Source organism: Peromyscus eremicus, chromosome 5, assembly GCF_949786415.1.
Source record: "Peromyscus eremicus chromosome 5, PerEre_H2_v1, whole genome shotgun sequence".
NCBI classification, from domain to species: domain Eukaryota; kingdom Metazoa; phylum Chordata; class Mammalia; order Rodentia; family Cricetidae; genus Peromyscus; species Peromyscus eremicus.
In genome coordinates, this window is record NC_081420.1 from 76,472,086 (window position 1) to 76,492,379 (window position 20,294).

At 41.3% G+C, this 20,294-nt stretch overlaps 1 protein-coding gene across 1 annotated transcript in view; it reads right to left on the reverse strand.

Moving 5' to 3' along the window:
* Positions 1–8,662: 8,662 nt before the first annotated feature.
* Positions 8,663–20,294, reverse strand: part of Kif5b (kinesin family member 5B) — a 48,944-nt gene continuing 37,312 nt past the window's right edge. The window contains exons 20-26 of the mRNA XM_059263742.1: positions 20,017–20,118; positions 18,492–18,552; positions 18,320–18,391; positions 18,038–18,142; positions 17,060–17,276; positions 16,560–16,707; positions 8,663–11,223 (exon numbers count right to left, since the gene is read on the reverse strand). Coding sequence (XP_059119725.1) covers positions 16,577–16,707; positions 17,060–17,276; positions 18,038–18,142; positions 18,320–18,391; positions 18,492–18,552; positions 20,017–20,118 — 688 coding nt within the window. The 3' untranslated portion in view covers positions 8,663–11,223; positions 16,560–16,576. The remainder of the gene's footprint in view (positions 11,224–16,559; positions 16,708–17,059; positions 17,277–18,037; positions 18,143–18,319; positions 18,392–18,491; positions 18,553–20,016; positions 20,119–20,294) is intronic.

Genomic DNA, 20,294 nt, shown 5'->3' on the forward strand with positions numbered 1-20,294 from the left:
TCCTTCCAACACCATTGCATATGGTATACTTGAAAGTGGCCCAGATGATAAATATTGTATGTATGTGTTTTACCACAATTAAATAAAGTACATTTCTCTTTCAGATCTTCAAAATCTGGAAGCACTCATTTAAAGAAAGGAGTTCTTCCAGTATCTGCTTATTTAACCTCGAGTAACTATACTCCAGATGGGTAGGGTGATGGGAGGTTGAGGCAGAAAGGTTGCTCCAAGTGTGAGACCAGCCTGGGCTATTTAGTGACTACAGGGCCAACGTGAGCTACAAGTTAGAACTTGTATCCTGTCTCAAGAAGGATAACAGTAACTGTAAAGTTGGTAAGAAGGAAAGACAGACAGAGAAGGGGCTCAACAGCAGGGGTAAGACCTGCAGAGGGGTGCTGTAGTTCAGGGGCCCCAGAGCCTGGGGTGGGTAGAAGGAGGGGGCAAGGGGACTGAATGTTTTCCATTTCTTGGTCCATGGTTGGTGGTTGCTGGGAGTAGCAAGCGAAACTAGGTGAGTGGAGTTTCAGAATGTCAGGTAATGGATAAGCATCTTTCGTGGCCTCCGTTTCTGGGGTTAGTAGGGCAAGAGTCTAGAAAAACAAGTTACTTTAGTGTGGCCTTGACTGGCAAGAGCAAACCTCATGAAGTCCGAGATCTGGTGGGCTTGTTCTTATCCAGTGTGATTATGAAGGCTTCATGAAAGCAAACCCGACCCTTCCTCCACTGCTACACTGATAATTTCAGAAAAGATCACTCAGCATCTCGGAATCAGAGAGCAACAAGAAACCTAAGGGTCACCCTGAGGTTTTCACATCACAATTCATTGTTCCACAGATGAGCAGGGAAGACCCACCCTGAATGGCAAGCTGTGACAGCATTCATCCCTGCCTGCCTGTGGGTGCCATGTGACCAGCCGCCCCCTCTTCTGCTGCCATGACTCCCAGACATGGACTGAACCCATTACCTAGGAGTCACAAGAAACTCTTCCTTCTTGAAGTAGCTTTCACCAGGCATTTTGTCATGGCAGTGAGAAAAGGGATTCATACTGCCGGAAACTAGGCGAACCACACAGCAAGGCAGTTGGCTCCAGTTTGCCTGCTCCATGGCCACAGCTCCCCCGTCCCATCTCACTTCTTTCCTTCCCTAGAGTAAGCAACTACTTTCCCGATTTTAATCTCCGAACCTCTGACACTTCTGAATGATCCATTCTTAGGCATCATCTATAACTCACTATGTAAGACGAGGAGTGAGCTCACCACCACCACCACTGCCCCATCTCCCTCCTTCTCAGTTATGAATTTTGTTAATCTGGTGAACTGCTAATCATAGCTGAGCCATATAACACAGTATGATGATGTTTCCTTTCTTGTCTGATTCCCCCCGTCCCTCAAGTGCTGGAATCAAAGTTAGTGTCGTGTATAGGCTAAGCAGATGGCCTCACCACTGGGTTATTTGGAAAGCCCTATGCTTTTCTGAATCAGTAATTTTTCTTCTTTGTGCTTTATGTACTATTTTCTCAGCCCTAAGCTGCACTCCAATTGTATTAACTCTCCTATCAAAATGATACATCAATTCATCTGTCCCATTTTTTCTTAGAAACTTACCACTGGCAGCCTGCCTGAGCCAGGACTGACTGTCCTGCATGCAGTCACCTTGCAAGTTATCTTAAAGACTTTATTTACTGTTTTCAGTTATGTGTAGGTACATGTGCCTGCGTGTGTGCATGTGCACGTAAGTGTAGGTGCCCATGGAGCTCTGAAGCTGGAGTTACAGATGGTTGTGAGCAGCCTGATATGGATGTTGGGGATTGAATTCAGGTTATCTGGAAGAGCTGTTAGTGCTGTTAATGGCTTAGCCATCTCTCTAGCCTCAAGTCCTTTCTTTTGTTGATTTTACTTTTTTGTTTCTTGAGACAGGTGTGTGTGTGTGTGTGTGTGTGTGTGTGTGTGTGTGTGTGTGTGTGTGTGTAGTAGCTCTGGCTATCCTGGAACTCACTCTGTAGACCAGGCTGGCCTCGAACTCACAGAGATCTGCCTGCCTCTGCCTCCTGAGGTTGGATTACCTTCTGGAAGCCTCCAGGTGGGCTATGTTGAAATTGTGAGACCCCAAGATATTGGAAAGACCAACATAGACTGTCTGCTGAGGAAAGCTGTAGGTACTGAGTAGAACAAGCAATGGGTATAAGGGAAGCTAATTCAGGCTCACATCGTGCTACCATGTAGCCTGGAAGCTGGACAGATTACAGAGAATGTAATGCTTGCCCTGCTGCATTTCAGCCTTGCTGTGGGTCCCATCTTGCTATTCCTCTGTGCTTCCCTTTGAGGACAGGAATGCTGACCCCATGCCATTGTACACTGGAGGTAGCTCTGTTCTAGAGTCCGGCAGTGAAGAGTATGTCTGAGGGTTGTGAGGCGGTTCAGTGTGTAGAGGCACTTGCACATAGGCTGATGTGATGGGTCCAGCCTCTGGATCCCACAAAGTGGCTGGAGAAAACTGACTTCTGAGAATTCTCGGAGCCACACACATGCTGTGGGACACACACATCTGCACTCACACAATACGTAAAGCGCTTGCGTCTTAGCAGACTGACCTTTGAACACTCAGTGTTGGATCTGTTAAAATGATGGGCTTGATGTTAGCTTGAATACCATGGCCTTTAGGGCTGGGGTGGGATTCTCTGGTCTGAGTCTACAGTACGCCCCACCGCAGGCTCAGATATTAAGCGGTGGCCCCAGCCTGTAGTGGTGCTACTCTGAAGGTGGTGGAGACTTAGGAGGTGCAGCCTGACTGGTGGAACTAGGGGTGGGTCTTTGACAACTGTTAGCATCTTTGCTTCTGCCCGTCTGTGCTTTATGAACAAGCCTCTGCTGCATGCTCCTGCTGCCTTGACAACCCCAAATCTCTCCACAACTGTAAGTCCAAATAAACCTTTCCTCCATTATGTTGTTTCTAAGGTATTTTGCTTATAGCAATGCATGAGTAACTAATACCCCTGGGACACAAACCTGCTAGGCTTTAGTGTGATCCAGCCTAGGAAAGGGCTCCACGGGAGATGCAGACTTAGTTGCAAGCAGCCCCATCACATGTACTAGGACCAGAAGACCCAACGACGCTGGAGATACCAGTGCTGGGACAAGAGGCCAAATGCAATGAGTGGCAATGCCCTGAGGCCAAAGTCCCAAGCTCCAAAGCTCCGCAGTAAGATTGTAAACTCTACAGTAAAATGTATGCTCTTGGAAAAACAATTCTGGTGTAATGCTGGGTCTAGCAGGGATGGAGACCTGAACACAGAACCCAAAGTGACAGCCCACTTTGAAATGACACCAAGAGATAGATTTTACCAAAGCCAGAATGTTACAAGGTCAGTGGTGCATTCAGGATTAAGCATGAGCAAGACCACAGGTACAAGCAAAATCCAAGTGCTGGTCACCCAGACACCTGTATCATCTATCACTACCTTGACAGTACCTTTCCCCTTACTTCACACCTATCATCGTGTGAGTGATCCCATGTGAACTGGAGGAAAATCCCAGGTTTGTGTTACAGATGGGCTGTTTCAGTGAATACATTCAGGTCAAATATGGACTGCAGTATCTCATGTACAGTTTTGAACGATAGTGATTTGGGGAGACTTCTGGTTTCCAGTCTAACAGATCAGGCGTTTACAAGACATCACTCCAGTCTCACAAAAGAACGCTGCCCTCTTCAACAGTGCTGAAGACGGAGCCTAAGGCCCCGAGCATGGTAGATATGTGGTCTCCTCAAGAGACGTGGACAAAGTGCTGGTCCCCAAACTGGAGACACAGGAGAACAGAGTCCTGCTCAGCTGGAGAAGTAGCGATGCTTTTAGGAGTTGCATGCATGACTCTTGGAGCCAGTACTCAACTTCAGACCATCATGTCCAGCTTTTAACAAAATATTGTAAGACATGTCTTGACGGAACTGATACAGAAAAGAATCAGAAACATATTCAGATATCAGTGTAGACTTTGGATCAGACTAAGAATTTAAAGTAACTTATGAGGGTGGGGGTGTACCTCAGTTGGTTGAATGCTTGCTTAGCATGTCTGAAACCCTGAGCTTGAGCAGCACTGCATAAGTGGAGTGTGGTGGCTCACACCCGTAACCCCAACACGAGGAGGTGATGACAGGAAGATCAGAAATTGAAGGCTATCTTTGGCTACAGAAAGAATTTGAGGATAGCTGGGGCTACATGGGACTGTTGTTAAACAAACAACAAAACCGAAAATGTATAATGGATATACAGAGTTGGTATAGTAAATGTGAGCAACACAGAAAACAGAGTGGGAAACTCTTAACCGTCAAAATCCCCCAGATGTAGTAAGGGGACGACGACTAATATACTAAGAACTTGCACATTTACAAAGGCATCCATGTAACGGCAGCAAAGGAGTGTCTGAAGCAGGAACAACCTAAGTTTCCTAAAACTAGGGATACAAACCCACGGATCTGGTCAGGTATAGTGCTGTGGACCTGCAGTCCCAGACCTGGGGAGGCAGAGGCAGGGGAATCACACTGAAGGCAGCCTAGCTATTAGAAGACACTGACTCAAAAACTAAAACAACACAGATCCAGTTACCCCTCAAAACTGAAAGGGCAGTACTTCTTAGATAAAGCTAGAAGAAATGAATGTCACTGGAAGATGTGCCTGGCGAGAATGTTAAAATGAAGAGCTCAGTCAGGCCTATAGAAAGGAAGAGCGTGGAGAGGGAACACACTAAAAACCAACCCTAGTCACAAGGGAGAGTCCTCCTGTCATACAACCAAAGGGAGTCAGCACTAGCTACTCTGGCAGAAAGATCAGGAAATATCAATCTGTGCGTATTCACAGGTAAGAGCAAATGGTACGCCATTTGTCCGTCATGGGGATGATGGCATGGCGGCAGAAGCATGAACTCAGCCTGTTAGAATGCATCCAGGACTGAAACAGGAAGTAGGGCACAGCTGTAAACCCTCATCGACTGTCCTGAGTGTACTTCCTCCATCAAAGCTCTGCCTTCCAAAGACTCCGGAACCTTCCTGAACAGTGCTGCCTGGGAATGAAGTGTTTAAACACGAGCCTATGAAACGGACACATCGCATTCAAACCTCAATGACTAGCTGGATGAGAACAGAGGTTTAGGCTGCAGCAGAGCCATGAAGAACTCTCTATATGAACTACTACGCCTACCAGGAAGCAGCATTCCTACACGGCATGGAATGGTACTTAAATGGGGTGCCAACAGTGGGCTCTATCAAAACCACACCTGCTCCTACAACAAGGAAGTCTGATCCAATCACTGCTTTGGCGGCATGTTCTACCTCTTGGCAATGGGCTTGGCCATCCTTGAAGAGATCAGCTAGCAGCCTGGTGGTAAGCTGACTACATTACGTCTACTACCCTGGAAGGGCTGGAGATGTGTCTCTTCTGCTTCTGGATCTTAAGCAGTATTGACAGAGGTTACAACAGCTTGCTCATTCTAAGACCAGGACTCTCATTTCACAAAGAGGTACAGAGTGTGGGCCCATTGATCAGATCACACACTTCAAAGCCCACAAGCTGCGGGTGTGGTAGCATAAGAGTAGTTTGATGATGGTGTTAATTGAAAGACCATCTAAAAACAAAAATTTTTAAGAATGAAGTACTATCCTTCAGAACAGTACACTCATCTAAGTACTTCTGAGTTTTGTTTCCAAAAGGACACAATTCTAGGAGCAGAAGGGAGCACCAAAACCCCATTTATCACCCCACCCCATGTCTCTGTGACCATGGGAACATTGTGTCCCCTCCCCTATAACCTAGAGGTCCTGATCGTCAGAGAAGTTTTACAACACAAATTTAATCCTGCAGTACTCCACTGCTTCACACAAATTCTTTGTGTGCACATGAATTTGTAGGTCAAAGGTCAACCTGAGTAGCATTCCCGAGATATCACCAACCTTGTTTTTTGAGACAAGGGCCTCTTATTGGCCTGGGACTCATCTTTCAGGCTAGGATGGCCTGGCAAGTGAGCCCCAGGACCAGTCAGTCTTTTCCTCCCAGCACTGGATTATAGGCAGGCCCCCATCAGACCCAGCTTTTATATGTGGTTACTGGGGATGAAACTCATCACGACCAGCTGAGCTATCTTTCAGCTCCTGCTTTATGTAAATTTCTTTCCACTATCAATATTTGAATACAAAACTATAAATTCTCTGTAGCCAAAGTGAAACCTAACTTTCAAAGAACAATGCCAATTTATATTGCCTGTGCCTGAGAATTAGAGCCATGGATCCCTCTAATGGTTGAGGATTTGTTATTACTTATGACCATCACTTCAAAGGCATTAGAACTCCTTTAAGAGTTTTGCATCAACTACCTAGCATGAAATAACCAAATTCTCTGGTCCTTCCTCTCATTTAGATACTGAAATGTATCTATTCCCTATCCTGGTTTGCCTCATTAATGCAAGCATACACATCTGCACTTACGTCTTCACTTGATGGAGTCCTTTATCACCCCACCCTTTACTTGGACTACTTGTAAATTTTGTTTGGAAACCATTTTGTTTACGTTTCTTCAGAAAAGGAAACACTCTGAAGACTCATATAACACCTAAAAAACAAAAACAGGGTTGGGAAGATGGCTCAGTTGGTAAAGTGCTTTGTAGAATAATCCTTTATACTGTGGAGATTTGTCATTTGGATTGGTTTAATAAAGAAGCTGACTGGCCAATGGCTGAACAGGATAAGGTTAGGTGGGAGGGCCAAACTGAGAATGCTGGGAGAAAGAAGTACGGAACTAGAGAGTTGCCAGAGATGCAGAGAGAAGCAAGATGGGCATGCCATACATGCCACAAGGCAAAGCATCAGTAAGAAATATGCACCAACATAAATGTAAGAGTTAGCGAGTAACAAGCCTCAGCTTTTGGCTGAGCATTTATAATATTAAGACTGTGTGGTAGTTTGGAAGCGGGTTGGTGGGACAGGAAAACTCCACCTACAGTACTTGACAACTGGGGAGATGGAAATGGGTGGCTAGTCAGTCTAGCTGAATTGATGAGCTCCAGGTTCAATTTGAACCCTGTCTCAAAAATGGTAGAGAGCAACTGAGGAGGAAAGCTGAGATTTGCCTCATGCCTCCATATGTACATTCACGTGTGTATATACACAGAGAGGAACCTGAGCAGCCACCTGCTCATCACTAATGATGAAGAGAAGCAACAGATGTTTTGAAATTTAAGAGAGACTGGGAAGAGAATCAGGTATTTATTCCATCTTTCTTATGCAAACTAATCTTTGGGTAACCAAATAGGAAGAGGGCAAGTTATTCTACTGAAGCTAACAAAAGGAATGATAGGATTACAGTGGTGCCATTCAGTAACTCCTATTGAACTGGAACATCTATGGCATTATTAAATACCTGATAACCTATAAGATAGACTATAAGGTATTATGTACCACTTGATGTAATACTAGTAGTACTACTGGTAAGTTCTCTAATGAAACAAAGTACCTAAATCCCAGTGGATCTAAAAACAAATGTACAGAAAATATAAACTGAGTGATGTTAAATACTTAAAGATTGTAATCAGCAACATCTGGGAAATTATGGCAGCCTCCTGGCTGTCTTCATAAACTAATTTCAAGAGAAAAATAATAGAATAGGATTCTGCAATATGTGGGTGGCCCTTAACTGGATTTTGATGCAAACAAAATTCTTACAAAAACTAAAAATCTGGTTAAGAACTTATTTCCGCTGGGCGGTGGTGGTGGTGGCGGCGGCGGCGGCGGCGGCTGCGCAGGCCTTTAATTCCAGCACTCGGGAGGCAGAGGCAGGTCCATCTGTGAGTTTGAGGCCAGCCTGGGCTACAGAGCCAGTTCTAGAACAGGCTCCAAAGCTACACAGAGAAACCCTGTTTCGAAAAACAAACAAAAAACAAAAAAAGAAATTATTTCTATTTTGGTGTGATAATGATATCTGGTGTGTCTTGTGTTCTTTTTAAGACAAAGCATACAGCCCAGGTTGTCCTTGCCTCTGCTTCCAGGGTCTGACATTAAAGGCATGCTCCACCATACCTACCTTTGCTATATGCTTTAGGGCATTTTTATTTTTAAAAAGTAGACAATAACAGCATCATGAAAATACCTTTAAAAAACTATGGGCGAGGGCTGGAGAGATGGCTCAGTGGTTAAGACCACTCACTGGCTGCTCTTCCAGAGGTCCTGAGTTCAATTCCCAGCAGCCACATGGTGGCTCACAACCACTTATAATAGGATCAGTGGCATCCTCTGGAGAGCAGAGGAACATGCAGATAGAGCAGAGCACTCATACATAAATAATATACTGATATATGACTAAAACTTTCCACAATAATTTTAAGATACAAACCAAAATACAAGCCAATCCCACCTGAATTTAGTAGAAGTCACTCATTGCTAAAATATACACAAATGAGTAGAAAGATGCAAAATAACATTAAAATAACAAAAATGAGGCTGATGATTTCTAGGTCTTATTTTTTGGCCTGTTGTTCGAGAGACAACAACACATTAAACACACACACACACACACACACACACACACACACACACACACACACACTGCTATTCTGTCAGGGCAGGCCATTCAGTCATATAAAATCAAGCTAATATTTCATTAAGTAAAGTTCAAAAAATGACATTACATTTCAAAAAGATTTTCCTTTATTTAAACTCATGTACAGCATGCAGGTTAACTTAAAATTATATGGCGTCTTCCCAAACCAATTCTGTGTGAATGTAACTCTAAGCACTGACAATAAACCAGCATATTCCACAGGTAGACTCAGACTCTCTTCTGTTACCTCAAGTCAAACTGAGAGTTGCAAATAAATTCAGTTATGCATAGTAGTTAGTTTCCTTAAGTTAGGCAAATAATTTAATGATCACCATGAATAAATACTACTCTTATTTCACCGAGTTTCTTTTCTGAACCAATTACCAATACCACTCAGAAGGACATTAATATATCCAGTCACGAAAAAAGACACTGCAAATTAAAATATTTTCAATATTCTAGATGATAAAAAAATGTCCATTTCAAGTGAATGCTATATTTAATGACCTATCATAGCAAAAAAGAGCAGTTCAGTTCACTGAAAAGAAATTTATGAAATTCTTAGTATAGATTATGAAAGTTTGAAATTATAAATAGAAAAGAAACATTAAAATTTAAAAAAACCTAACAATGTGTTTTCTTAACAACATGCTAGCTACAATTCATTGTGTTACACAGCACCAATACCCATGATACATTTTAAAACTACTGTATTCAGACAAAAGAGGATTTTTTTTTTCCATTATGAAAACTGCCAAAGCAGCAAATTTTCACTTGGAAAGAACGTCCTTATGAATGCAGCCAGATGTCTCTCACAGAGACAGTGATGACCACAGGAGCCGTGCATCTTACTTAATCACGACTTAACACCTTGCTGCATCAAGGTTTTACTTCAATTTGTGGAGTGTTTCTTTCAATCATAAAAGCAACACAATCATTAAAGGCTGCAGACTACAACAGCAAAGATTTTGACTGTTAAAAAAATAAATAAGTTTATTTTTCAAATCAAAATTATTATAAAAGTGGAAATTACAATAGTTAAGGAAATAGAAAAATAAGCCAATTATGATCTGAGTCTTCTGACTATGGCTCCAAATTTAATAATACAAATATCTGTATATAAAACTTTTCCAAAGATTCTGACAGCCAGATTCTAGCACAGAACTTCCAAAGCTCCTCCATCAACCGAATAACCTCAGACACCCCATTTCCTGTGGATTTCTGCTAACAGGGTTGCAGTTACCCCCGCACTGAGGAAGCAGATGTTGAAATCTTTCCCTGTTACTTTTATAGTTCCTTAAAATAAACCTGATTTGAATTTAATCATCTGAAAAATGAGTGGCAAAAACAGGTACACACAGTTTTAATTACAAAATTATGCACTATGGCCAACAATCTAACTTTTTCGAGGATTATTAGTGACTTGCAAACAATTTATTATTTCTAACCAAACAAATTATAGTGTATGACTTAGTGTAGCAGGTGAAAACCACCTTCAAGATTTCAGAGCAGAATTAACCATGTATTTTTAAGTTTATGGTTTATCTGTCCTATTCACAATTTTTCTCAATTTTCAAAGGCTATGAATTTATAACAGTCAATGCAATTATTTAACAATTTATAATTGTTTAATTCTATAATGTCTTAATCCATAATATTTCCTAATATTAAAGATGACATTAGCATCTGTCAATTCTTGCTCTAGCAGGCAGGTCTAACAGAATGAAGCAGGGCACTACTGTCCCATTAAGTTAAGTGCAGAAGTAGAAATACACAGTCATTTCCAAACTCATCCTTAAAATGAGACTTGCTTTTGATATGTAAAATATTTCTATTTAAAGTAATATGCAACAGGAATTTCATGAGCTAACAGTCAAGCAGCCTGCTCAGTCTTCAACTCCTGGCTAGACAATCAGAGGTCTCAGTGTTCAATGTTTTCAGAGGCCAGCTTCAGAGACTCCAGAGACATAAACTCTGATTTCATTTCAAGGGATATTTATTTTTAAATTTATTAATTTTTTTGTCTTTGTTTTTTGAAACAGGGTCTCTCCTGGAACGTACTAGATAGATCAGGCTGGCCTCAAACTGGCTGATATTCACCTGCCTCTGCCTGGGATTAAACATGTGTGCCACCACACCCTGCTCAAGGGATTTCTGAAATACAGTACTCACTGATCTGATATATTTTGTGGCATGTAGTCTTGTAAGTGGTAAAATTTAAGACATTTAATCTAAATATTCCATATTTCCTTAAAAAAGAAAAAAAAAAGAAGACATTTAGTAGGAAAAGAAAAAGGAACAGCAATAGCAGCTAGGTAATGTAAACAAGATTAAAGACACAGAAAGGCATCGAAAGGAACACAGTCCCATCATGTAGTTCCTCGGCACAGTGCAGACACCAAAGACAAACCGTAATAAATAGGCCGCAGCTGTAACTGTCATTCCCTTCTAGGACATCGACATTGCACTCTAGTGCTGGGAAGCAGCAGAGTTTACAAGAGTAGATAGGAAACAGCTGTACAGGTTAGGAATAATTTACACAGTAAAAAATCAAATGTCTACAATCCCAAGGGGGTAGAGGTTAGAGTTATTGAAAGACTGTTTTGATTTTATGTCCTCTTCAAACTTCAATTACTTTTCAACACCTGAAATGGGAGAAAGCAGAGAAAATTTTAGTTTTTATAAAACTCATGTTTGAGATAATAATGAAGGATGAAAACAGGAATGACTTAATTTCTTTTAAAAATACTTTTCAATTAGAGTTATGTGTGTAATTGTCTTGCCTGTATGAGCACCATATGACTGACTGGTACCCATGAAGTTCAGATGAAGGAGCCCCAGGAACTGGAATTAGGTACATGGGTAATGGGAAAGGAATTCAGGTCCTATGCAAGAGCAGCAAGCGCTCTAATAAATGTGTATCTCTCCAGCCTGATTTTTCTTTCTTTCTTTCTTTTTTTTCCGAGACAGGGTTTCTCTGTGTAGCTCTGCGCCTCTCCTGGATCTCACTCTGTAGACCAGGCTGGCCTCAAACTCACAAAGATCCGCCTGCCTCTCCGATTTCTTTCTTTTACTTATCTTTTAACTTGAACATTTACTAGCAGGACAATGTGTACAAGGTCAGCCCATCATTTCTTTTCATCCCTAGTAATAAAGCCACAGGTGGGCTGATATATGAATAATTTTAATAAAGAAATAGAGCTGGGCATGGTGGCTCAATTGTGTAATCCTAGTATTTGGGATTCTCAGGAAGAAGGCTTAACCATGAGTTGGAGGTGGGGCATGGGGAGCATGGAGAAGTGGGGAAAGCAGGCTTGTCAATCTTTTAAACATGACATTCTTAAATCAAAGGACCACTAATTAGCAGTGGTTAGTTACAAATATATGTGGCTTAAATAAACATAAGGAAGTGCTAGGGAGATGCCTCATTGGGTAAAAGTGCTCACTTGAGTTTGGATCCCCAGAACCCACAAGAAGCAAGGTACAGGAGTGCATGCCTGTGTATCGTAGGAGATGTGAGAATGTCTGGACGCTGTCGGGACAGTTAAGACTGGAGTGTGCAGAAGAGAGTCTGTCTCAAACAAGGTCGAGGACAATGAGTGACACCCAGTGTTGACCTCTGACTTCCACATACATGCTGTGGTACTTGGGGGCCTGCAGACATACCCCCCAAATACACAATTATCCTCAAGTGCCTGCATTTAGTAAAATCCTGTTCACAGTGCTATGTGACAGAAGACTGGCTATGTAAAACTGGAAACAAAACATATTAACAATATTACAAACTATTACCACTGCCCTAAATGTATCCATATTTTGAAATGATTTTCTCAAAAATTAAAAAACTTATCTTCAGGGTATTTAACTTTTCAACAGTTCATCAGTTACCCATCATAGTTTAAGATACACTGGAATAAGAAATTAAAAGGCTTGAGGGATGATCAGCATGCTGCTCTTGCAGAGGGCCTTAGTTCAGATCCCAGCACCCACTGGGTGGTCCACAGCCACCTATAATTCCAATTCCAGAGGGACTGATATCGCTGGCTTCTGTGGGCACTACACATATACACATAATTAAAAATATTAATGAAAATAAGCCAGGTAGTGGTGGCACACACCTTTAACCCCAGTATTTGGAAGGCAGAGGCAAGTCGATCTCTGTGATTTCGAAGCCAGCCTGGACTACAAACTGAGTTCCAGGACAGCCAGCCAGAGCTGTTACACAGAGAAACCTCGTCTCAAAGAACCAAAACCAAAACCAAAACCAAAACAAACCAAAAAAATTAAAAAGTTAAAAATATTAAATAAAAAATGACTATCCTTTGATACAGCAATCAACAAACCTATAAGCAATTATACTTCATAAATTCATTTTCAACGCCTGAGAAGCCACTCAGCTGAGCCAACTATCTCCCTATGTGCTAAACTGCTATCGCTATATAAATATATATATTACTATATAAACGAGCTGTACATATTTAACAGAGAACATGCTCTACTCTATGCAAATGAAATAGGAGTTCAAGGTTTACATAGGAATTTTAACATGAAAACAACATCTGAAGATATAAACTTTGAGCTCTAAAACTCCCTCCTCTAGGAAGGCAGAAGGGGCAGCTTCTGTGTAATAAAAGTTTGCTGCTACATGATGATTCCTTAACTCATATAATTCTCAAGAACTGTTTCCATCTTATTAATAAATAAGGGTTGAAGTCAGTTATTAGTCCAAAGTGGGCAGACAGGACATGGAGTGTGGAGGGGCATCTCTCAGTGTAGGAACATTAACTACTCTGTCTCAATCAAAAACGCTTACATTAACACCTGGTGCCTTTAATCCCTTTAATCAGCACTCAGGAGGCAGAGGTAGGCACTCTGTGACTTCAAGGCTAGCCTGGTCTACAAAGTGAGTTCCAAGACAGCCAGGGCTGTTACACAGAGAAACCCTGTCTCAGGTGTGGGGGGGTGGGGGGTGGAGGTGGGGATGCTTACACTATGGGCATGGTGGCACACAACTTTAATCCCAGCACCTGGGAGACAAAGGCGAATGGATCTCTGTAAGTTCAAGGCCAGTCTGGTCTACATGGCAAGTCTAAGCAAGTCAAAATATACAAGTGAGACCCTGGCTCAAAAAAAAAGAAAAAAAACCAAAAGCTTATGCTGTATCAGTCAATCTACATTCATATATAGTGAATAAAGGAATAACCATTAGTCACATATAGTAAATAAAGGAATAGACATACATTATTAAACACATTCATGATAAGGGGTATCTTTAGTAAATCACTCTCACTAAAAGGGTATAGATATATTCTAGATTAAAAGAAAATTATGGGAAAAAATACAAAGTCCTAGATCATGCCCTGGTTTAGAATAGCTTTACAGGATATTAACAAGAAATAGAAGGGCTGAGGGGATTAGCTCAATGGCACAGCCCTTGACTAGCAGGTGCAAAGTCCTGGGTTAAGTCCTCAGCACCTCAAGAGAGAGGCACAAGAGAGAAATCTCAATTTGGATATTAGATAATATTACACATAATATTAACTTTGTTAGATGTGATTGTTATTACAGCTGCAAAACAAAAAACAAAAAACAAACACTTAGTTTTCATGAACCCATAACTTTCATAGTGAATTTCAAAGAGATTAAAAAGGAGAATGAGTTAACTTATCATGTGTGTGTTGTCTGTCATGTGTGTGTAGAGGCCAGAGAGGGGTAATTTGCTTCACCAATATATTTCTTAGACACAGGACACCTTACTGAACCTAGAACTCTGGTTTACTAGCTGGCTGCCCAGTGAACTCCAGGGATGTCCCCTCCTCCAAGCAGGGTTTACGGATGTGCACTTCCTTGTCTACCTTTTACATGGGTGCCAAGCCAAATTCAAGTCCTCATGCTTCTATGGCCGACATTGAGCTGGAAGAGTGAGCCATCTCCCCAGCCCAGAAAGAACTGACTTTAAAAAAAGTTACTAGGCTCAAGTTCATGAATGCAACAGGATGACTGCTGCCAGACTGACACTTCCAAACCCCACACTTTTTATCTCTCACTTAAATCTTACATTAGATACTGCTGCTTTAATCTCTATTCAAAAGTTAGAGACAGTAAAATGCAAAGTGTCAAACAAAACCAAAATAAACCAGCCTTAGTATTTCTCAGAAGCAGTAAGAGTTTACCATCTCATAATTATCTAGTATTTTAAGTTTTCAGCTTTTGTGTGTGTAGTTTTTTTCAAGACAGAGTTTCTTTGTTTAACAGTCTTGGCTGTCTTGGAACACACTTTGTAGATCAGGATGGACTAACTCACAGAGATCCACCTACCTCTGCCTCCAGAGTGCTGGGATTAAAGGAGTGTGCCACCACACCCAGCAAAATTTCAGCATTTACTGTGGGACTTCTCTAGCTAAAAGTCAGACTTATGGCAATGTGTCATAAACTATTAGGCAGCTATTTATTAATGAACGTGATACAGAACAAAGTTTGAGGGTATCACTAAATTAAAAAGAAAGCTATCAAGTACCACATGAAGAACACGTGCAGTATGTTATTTCCAGAACCTTAAATTTCAAAGTTATAGTATATAAAGAGAAGTCCTCAACTATTATATATACACACACACATATATACATACATATATAGTTACACACACACACACACACACACACACACACACACACACACACACTACAAAGAAAGCCCTCAAATGACATCTTCCTGACAGGAACAGATGACAAGCCTGAATTTGATCCCTGGGACCCACATGGTGGAAGGAGAACAGAATCTCCAAGTTGTCCTCTAATTTCCACACTTGTGTCCAGACACAACATAAAGATACACGTACATCAAATAAGTAAGGAAGAAAAGAAAAAAGAAAAAGAAAAGAAGGAAAACTCAGAAACCCATTAGAAAAATCAACTCACAGGGGCTGGATAACTCAGTGCTTAAAAGCAGTATCCTCTTCCAGAGGATCAGGATTCAATTTCCAGCACCAACATGGCAGCTCACTGCCTATATAACTCCAATCCCAGAGATTGAACACCCTTTTCTGGCCCAAAGGGGCACTGCATGCATGTGGTACATAGACATACATGCAGGCAAAATACTCATACACATAAAACTAAAAATTTTAAAAAAGAAAAATCAACTCACAATAGGTGAATGGAAAAGGGACATAAAGAAGTAACTTGTTTAAAAAGGAAACATAAATGGAGATAAGTATGCATATAGAATCCACCTTCATTCAATAACCCAATGGGATGCTATTTGGGGCCTATCAAAATAGAGGATTACAAATTAACAATATTCAATGCTGGCAAAGATGCAACCAAATGCTAATTTTTATTAAGATGCAATTTGAGCTGGGCGGTGGTGGCACATGCCTTTAATCCCAGCACTCGGGAGGCAGAGGCAGGCGGATCTCTGTTGGTTCGAGGCCAGCCTGGACTACCAAGTGAGTCCCAGGAAAGGCGCAAAGCTACACAGAGAAACCCTGTCTCGAAAAAAAAAAAAAAAAAAAAAAAAAAGATGCAATTTGAGGCTGTCCTTCTAAAAAGCAATTATAAAAGCCTTAGAAATGTTCACCCCTTGGAATTCTAGTTTGGGGCATAGTAATCTAAAGAATGAGATAGTATAAAAGACACTTCACATTTCACATTTCATTTATAGAAGTTTCAATTTTGAAACAAAATTAATGTGCTTTATTAAATTTCTAGTAAAGGCAATATTATAAACCAGGGCATAACCATTGGGTAGGATACAAATAACTATTATAAATGATCCAACGAGAGTTTAAAAACAACATAAAACTGAAAATACAGATTATCTGAATCATGAAACAGACTGTAAGAAATCATGCCAAGTTACTTTCATAAAACCACATACATTAAAAAAAAAAATTCTGATCCTAATGTGAAACTAATCCTAAGCCTGTAGCTCAGCATTTCCACATACAGTGACAACTCAAAAGCCAGGCCCGCACCCACACCTGCGATGTGTCAAGGATTACGCCTGCTTGCCTCCGCCACCTCGAAGTGCCACTGGCTGGTTGTTCTGAACAACTGTGCCTCCTCCACGAACTGCAGCAGGGTGAGTTGGAGAGGCTGCTGGATGCTGTCCAGGACGGATGGGCTTTGCTGTGAGACAGACAATGGAGTTAGAACATGGTTTAACAGTGACTGCCGTGATTACTTAGGTTTCTACCCATTCCCCAGTATTTCCATGTATTAATTTCTTTTTGCATCTTTGTTTCTTGATCTCTTCTCTTGGTTATTTCCCATTCTCCAGAAATAATCAATATAATCTCTTGTCTCTAACAATCTTTCAAAATATTTATTGACTACTTACACTGTCACTTTTAAGTAGTTTAGAAAATAAAGACAGGAAATACTGTCCTGACAAAGCATGATAAAGGAGAAAATGCTTTCAAGCTGAAGGACAAGCTACTTGGGCATCATTTCAAAGTTTGACTTTGTATATTCTACTAACCAATCTGTGCAGAGTGCCCCCTTCTGGCCATATTCTTTGACCGGACTGCTTCCTTTATCCGATCTACTTCTTGCTGATAGCGTTTGCGGTCACGAGATGCATTTTCTTTGGCTTCTTTCAGGGCTGACTCCAAAGCTTTTACTCTCTCAGCTGTAGCTCTAAGTCGCTTTTCTAACTTAGGAAGTTCGCAGCGAAGATCGGCATTATCACGTACTAACTAAAGGTATACAAAGAAAATATGGACAGCTTTAACAAGATGATTTAAGAAAATGAGCATTTCATAACTACAATTTAGAAAAGTGAATAAAACTACATTTTCTATTGAGCTTTTCCATTTAGGCAGCACATGTGAAAATACACACACACTAGACATACATCTCACAAAGCACACACTGTTTAGTTATTTGTTTTGAGACAAAAACCTAGAATAGCCTCAAACTCACCCTGTGGAGATGAGCTTAAACTTCGGATCCTGACTCTCCTGAGTGCTGGGATTAGAGGCATCATCACCACACTAGGTTTTCTGTGGTGCTGAGGACAGAACCCAGGGTGTCCTGCATGCTAGGCGCTAACATCCCAACCCTGTTCATTATTTTTTTATTTTTTTTATGGGGCTGATTGACTGTAATCTTTCTGTACCTAGGCAGACAATAAAGTAGACCACAGTGCTAGTGCAGTTACTTCCTTCAGTAATACAACTCAGCTGGTAAAGCAAATATCCCTTTGGGTAGGTTTTTGAGACAGAGTTCCATGTATCCCACATGGCCTCCTATTCATGTAGTGAAGGATGACCTTGATCCTCTGGTCTCTATGCCCCAGTTGGGATTACAGGTAAGCACTGCCACATCCAGTTTTTATGGGGGTGCTGGGTATTGAACCCAGGATTTTGTGTATCTTAGGCCACATCTGAGGGTTAACATGCTTTCTACTCCCCCAGTTATGGTCTGCAATGCTGCCACAGGACACGCTCTCCGTTACCTGCTTGTGCACTTTGGTAAGCTGCTCCAGATTGTTCTCCAGGAAGGAGATCTTCTGCTTCTGGGCAGCACTGCCACCAGTGTCGTCAGAGTCAACCTCGGCACTCTGAGAGGAGGAGGAGGAGGGTGACAAAAGCGGAGGGTGTCAAGATCAAACACCGAGCTTTCTCCACACAAACACGGACGCTGCGAGACGCAGGAAGGCACGCCCACGTACACAGACTTTAGAAAAGCACCCCACACCGCAAGCACTCCTCAGGCAGCCCTCCCACTATGACGTCACCTTTTTCACCCGGGTAGCCAGGTCCTGAACAAAGAGCTTCCGAAGGTTGTGCAAAGTCTGAAGTTCTTTTGCCTTGAATCAAGAATAAAGACACCAGTCTTACATTCACAATAACTACAGCAGAAAAATCCAAACATGCTCCCCAGGCCTACTGATTTTCACATTTTCTTACCACGGTCTCCTCCAAACCCTTCAAGTCTTGCCTTGCTTGCTCTCGTCTGTCTTGCATAACCCTAAATTGAAGCAACACAGGTACATGTTTTCAGCTTTGACTCCATAAATCAGTTTTATCTAGCAAAAATTAAATCAAAATTTATTAAATTCAAATAGAAAGATGCTCATATTTCAACAACAGTTTGCGTTTGCCCATGCTGTATCTTTCTTTCTTTTTCTTTTTTAGTTTTTTTTCAGACAAGGTTTCTCCATGTAACAGCCCTAGCTGTCCTGTAGACAGGCTGGCTTGAACTCACAGAGATCAGCCTGACTCTGTCTCCTGAGTGCTGGGATTAAAGGCATGCGCCACCATTGCCCGGCTGTGCTGTATCTTTCAAAGAAATCTGTATTTATATATTTCAGTCTTTTTTTCAATATATAATTGATTAGGGAGAAAAAGCCCTCATATAGCAATGGAAGAGATCAAACAGTATGTGGCAGAGTTCATATAAGGGATGGCTTAAATTTTTATTCTAAAATATGCTACCTATAGTATACTGTTAATTCACCTAAAATAACACTCATTAAGTGGAAACATTTGTCTGAAACTAAAATACTTTATATTACACAAAACTACAGCTGAAATTTAGCAGAATCCCCCCTCCCACCCCCCATGCTATGGTGCTGGGACTCAAACCCAAGGCTGTGCATGCCTGGCACATTCCCTACCCACTGGACAACATTTCCAGCCCTCAGCAGAACCTTTACACAATCCTTTCTGAACTAGTCTTACAGTTTAACTATCCTAACTACCATAGTTCATTTGCAAATCATTTCTTAAAACTCAAGGCCTGTGGAAGACTAGCATCATGAGTTATCTACCTACTCAGACTCTGGGGAAAAAGTAACTCATAGTGAATGAGGAAAAGTATGGGGGAAAAAACTCTCTGTCCAAAACATTAAGTTAGAGGCTGGAAAGATGACTTGGCAGTTGAAGCTCTTGTTACTCTTGCAGAGGACCCATTTGATTCCCAGCAACCACATTAACTTGAGACAGTCTGTGGCTCTGTTACTCTCTTCTGACTTCTGTGGGCACCAGGCATGCACATGGTGAACATGCATAAATCTGGGCAGGCCACTCCATACACATTAAGAGAGACAGAAAAAACAAAAACAAAAACAAAAAACCAAACCAAACAAACAAACCACCACCACCAACTAAAAAACTCAAAACTTTTTTTTAAAGCCAAAACAATGTCCTTTTTATGAAAAACCAAATTTGACAAAATGTATTAGAAATATATTCTACAATTTTCTAAATTATTATTATCAGATTTTAGGAGTGTTTTTATGATAGATTCTGAAGTACTGTAGACACTTAAGAAAAGAACAGGCCGTCTGAGAAACAGGACTATAGTCTATGTGAGAACTTGCTTTCCCTACAGAACAAGCACGTGTCACAGATGAAGCACGGCAGAAGGTAGCCATGCCCTGGGAGTGCCTGCAGTACCTTGTACTCTAGGCTTTAATCAGGTGACACTCACGTGAGCTCGTGCAGCTTCCGGCTCTTCTCCTGGTCCGTAGCTTTCAGCCTCTCATGCTCCACTCTTAGGCGTTCCTGCTCCAACACCATCTTCTGGTTTTGGCTGATGGAAGAATAGAATACAAGGCTCAACCTCAAAGCTGTCTGAATGTCAGCATCAAAATGGAACTTTTGGGGGGCTTTGCTTTTTGAAATTACATATTCCTATCCAGGAACTTCCTGCATCAGTCTAGGATTACAAATGTGTGCCACGACACTGGGCTTGAACTCTCAAATGCT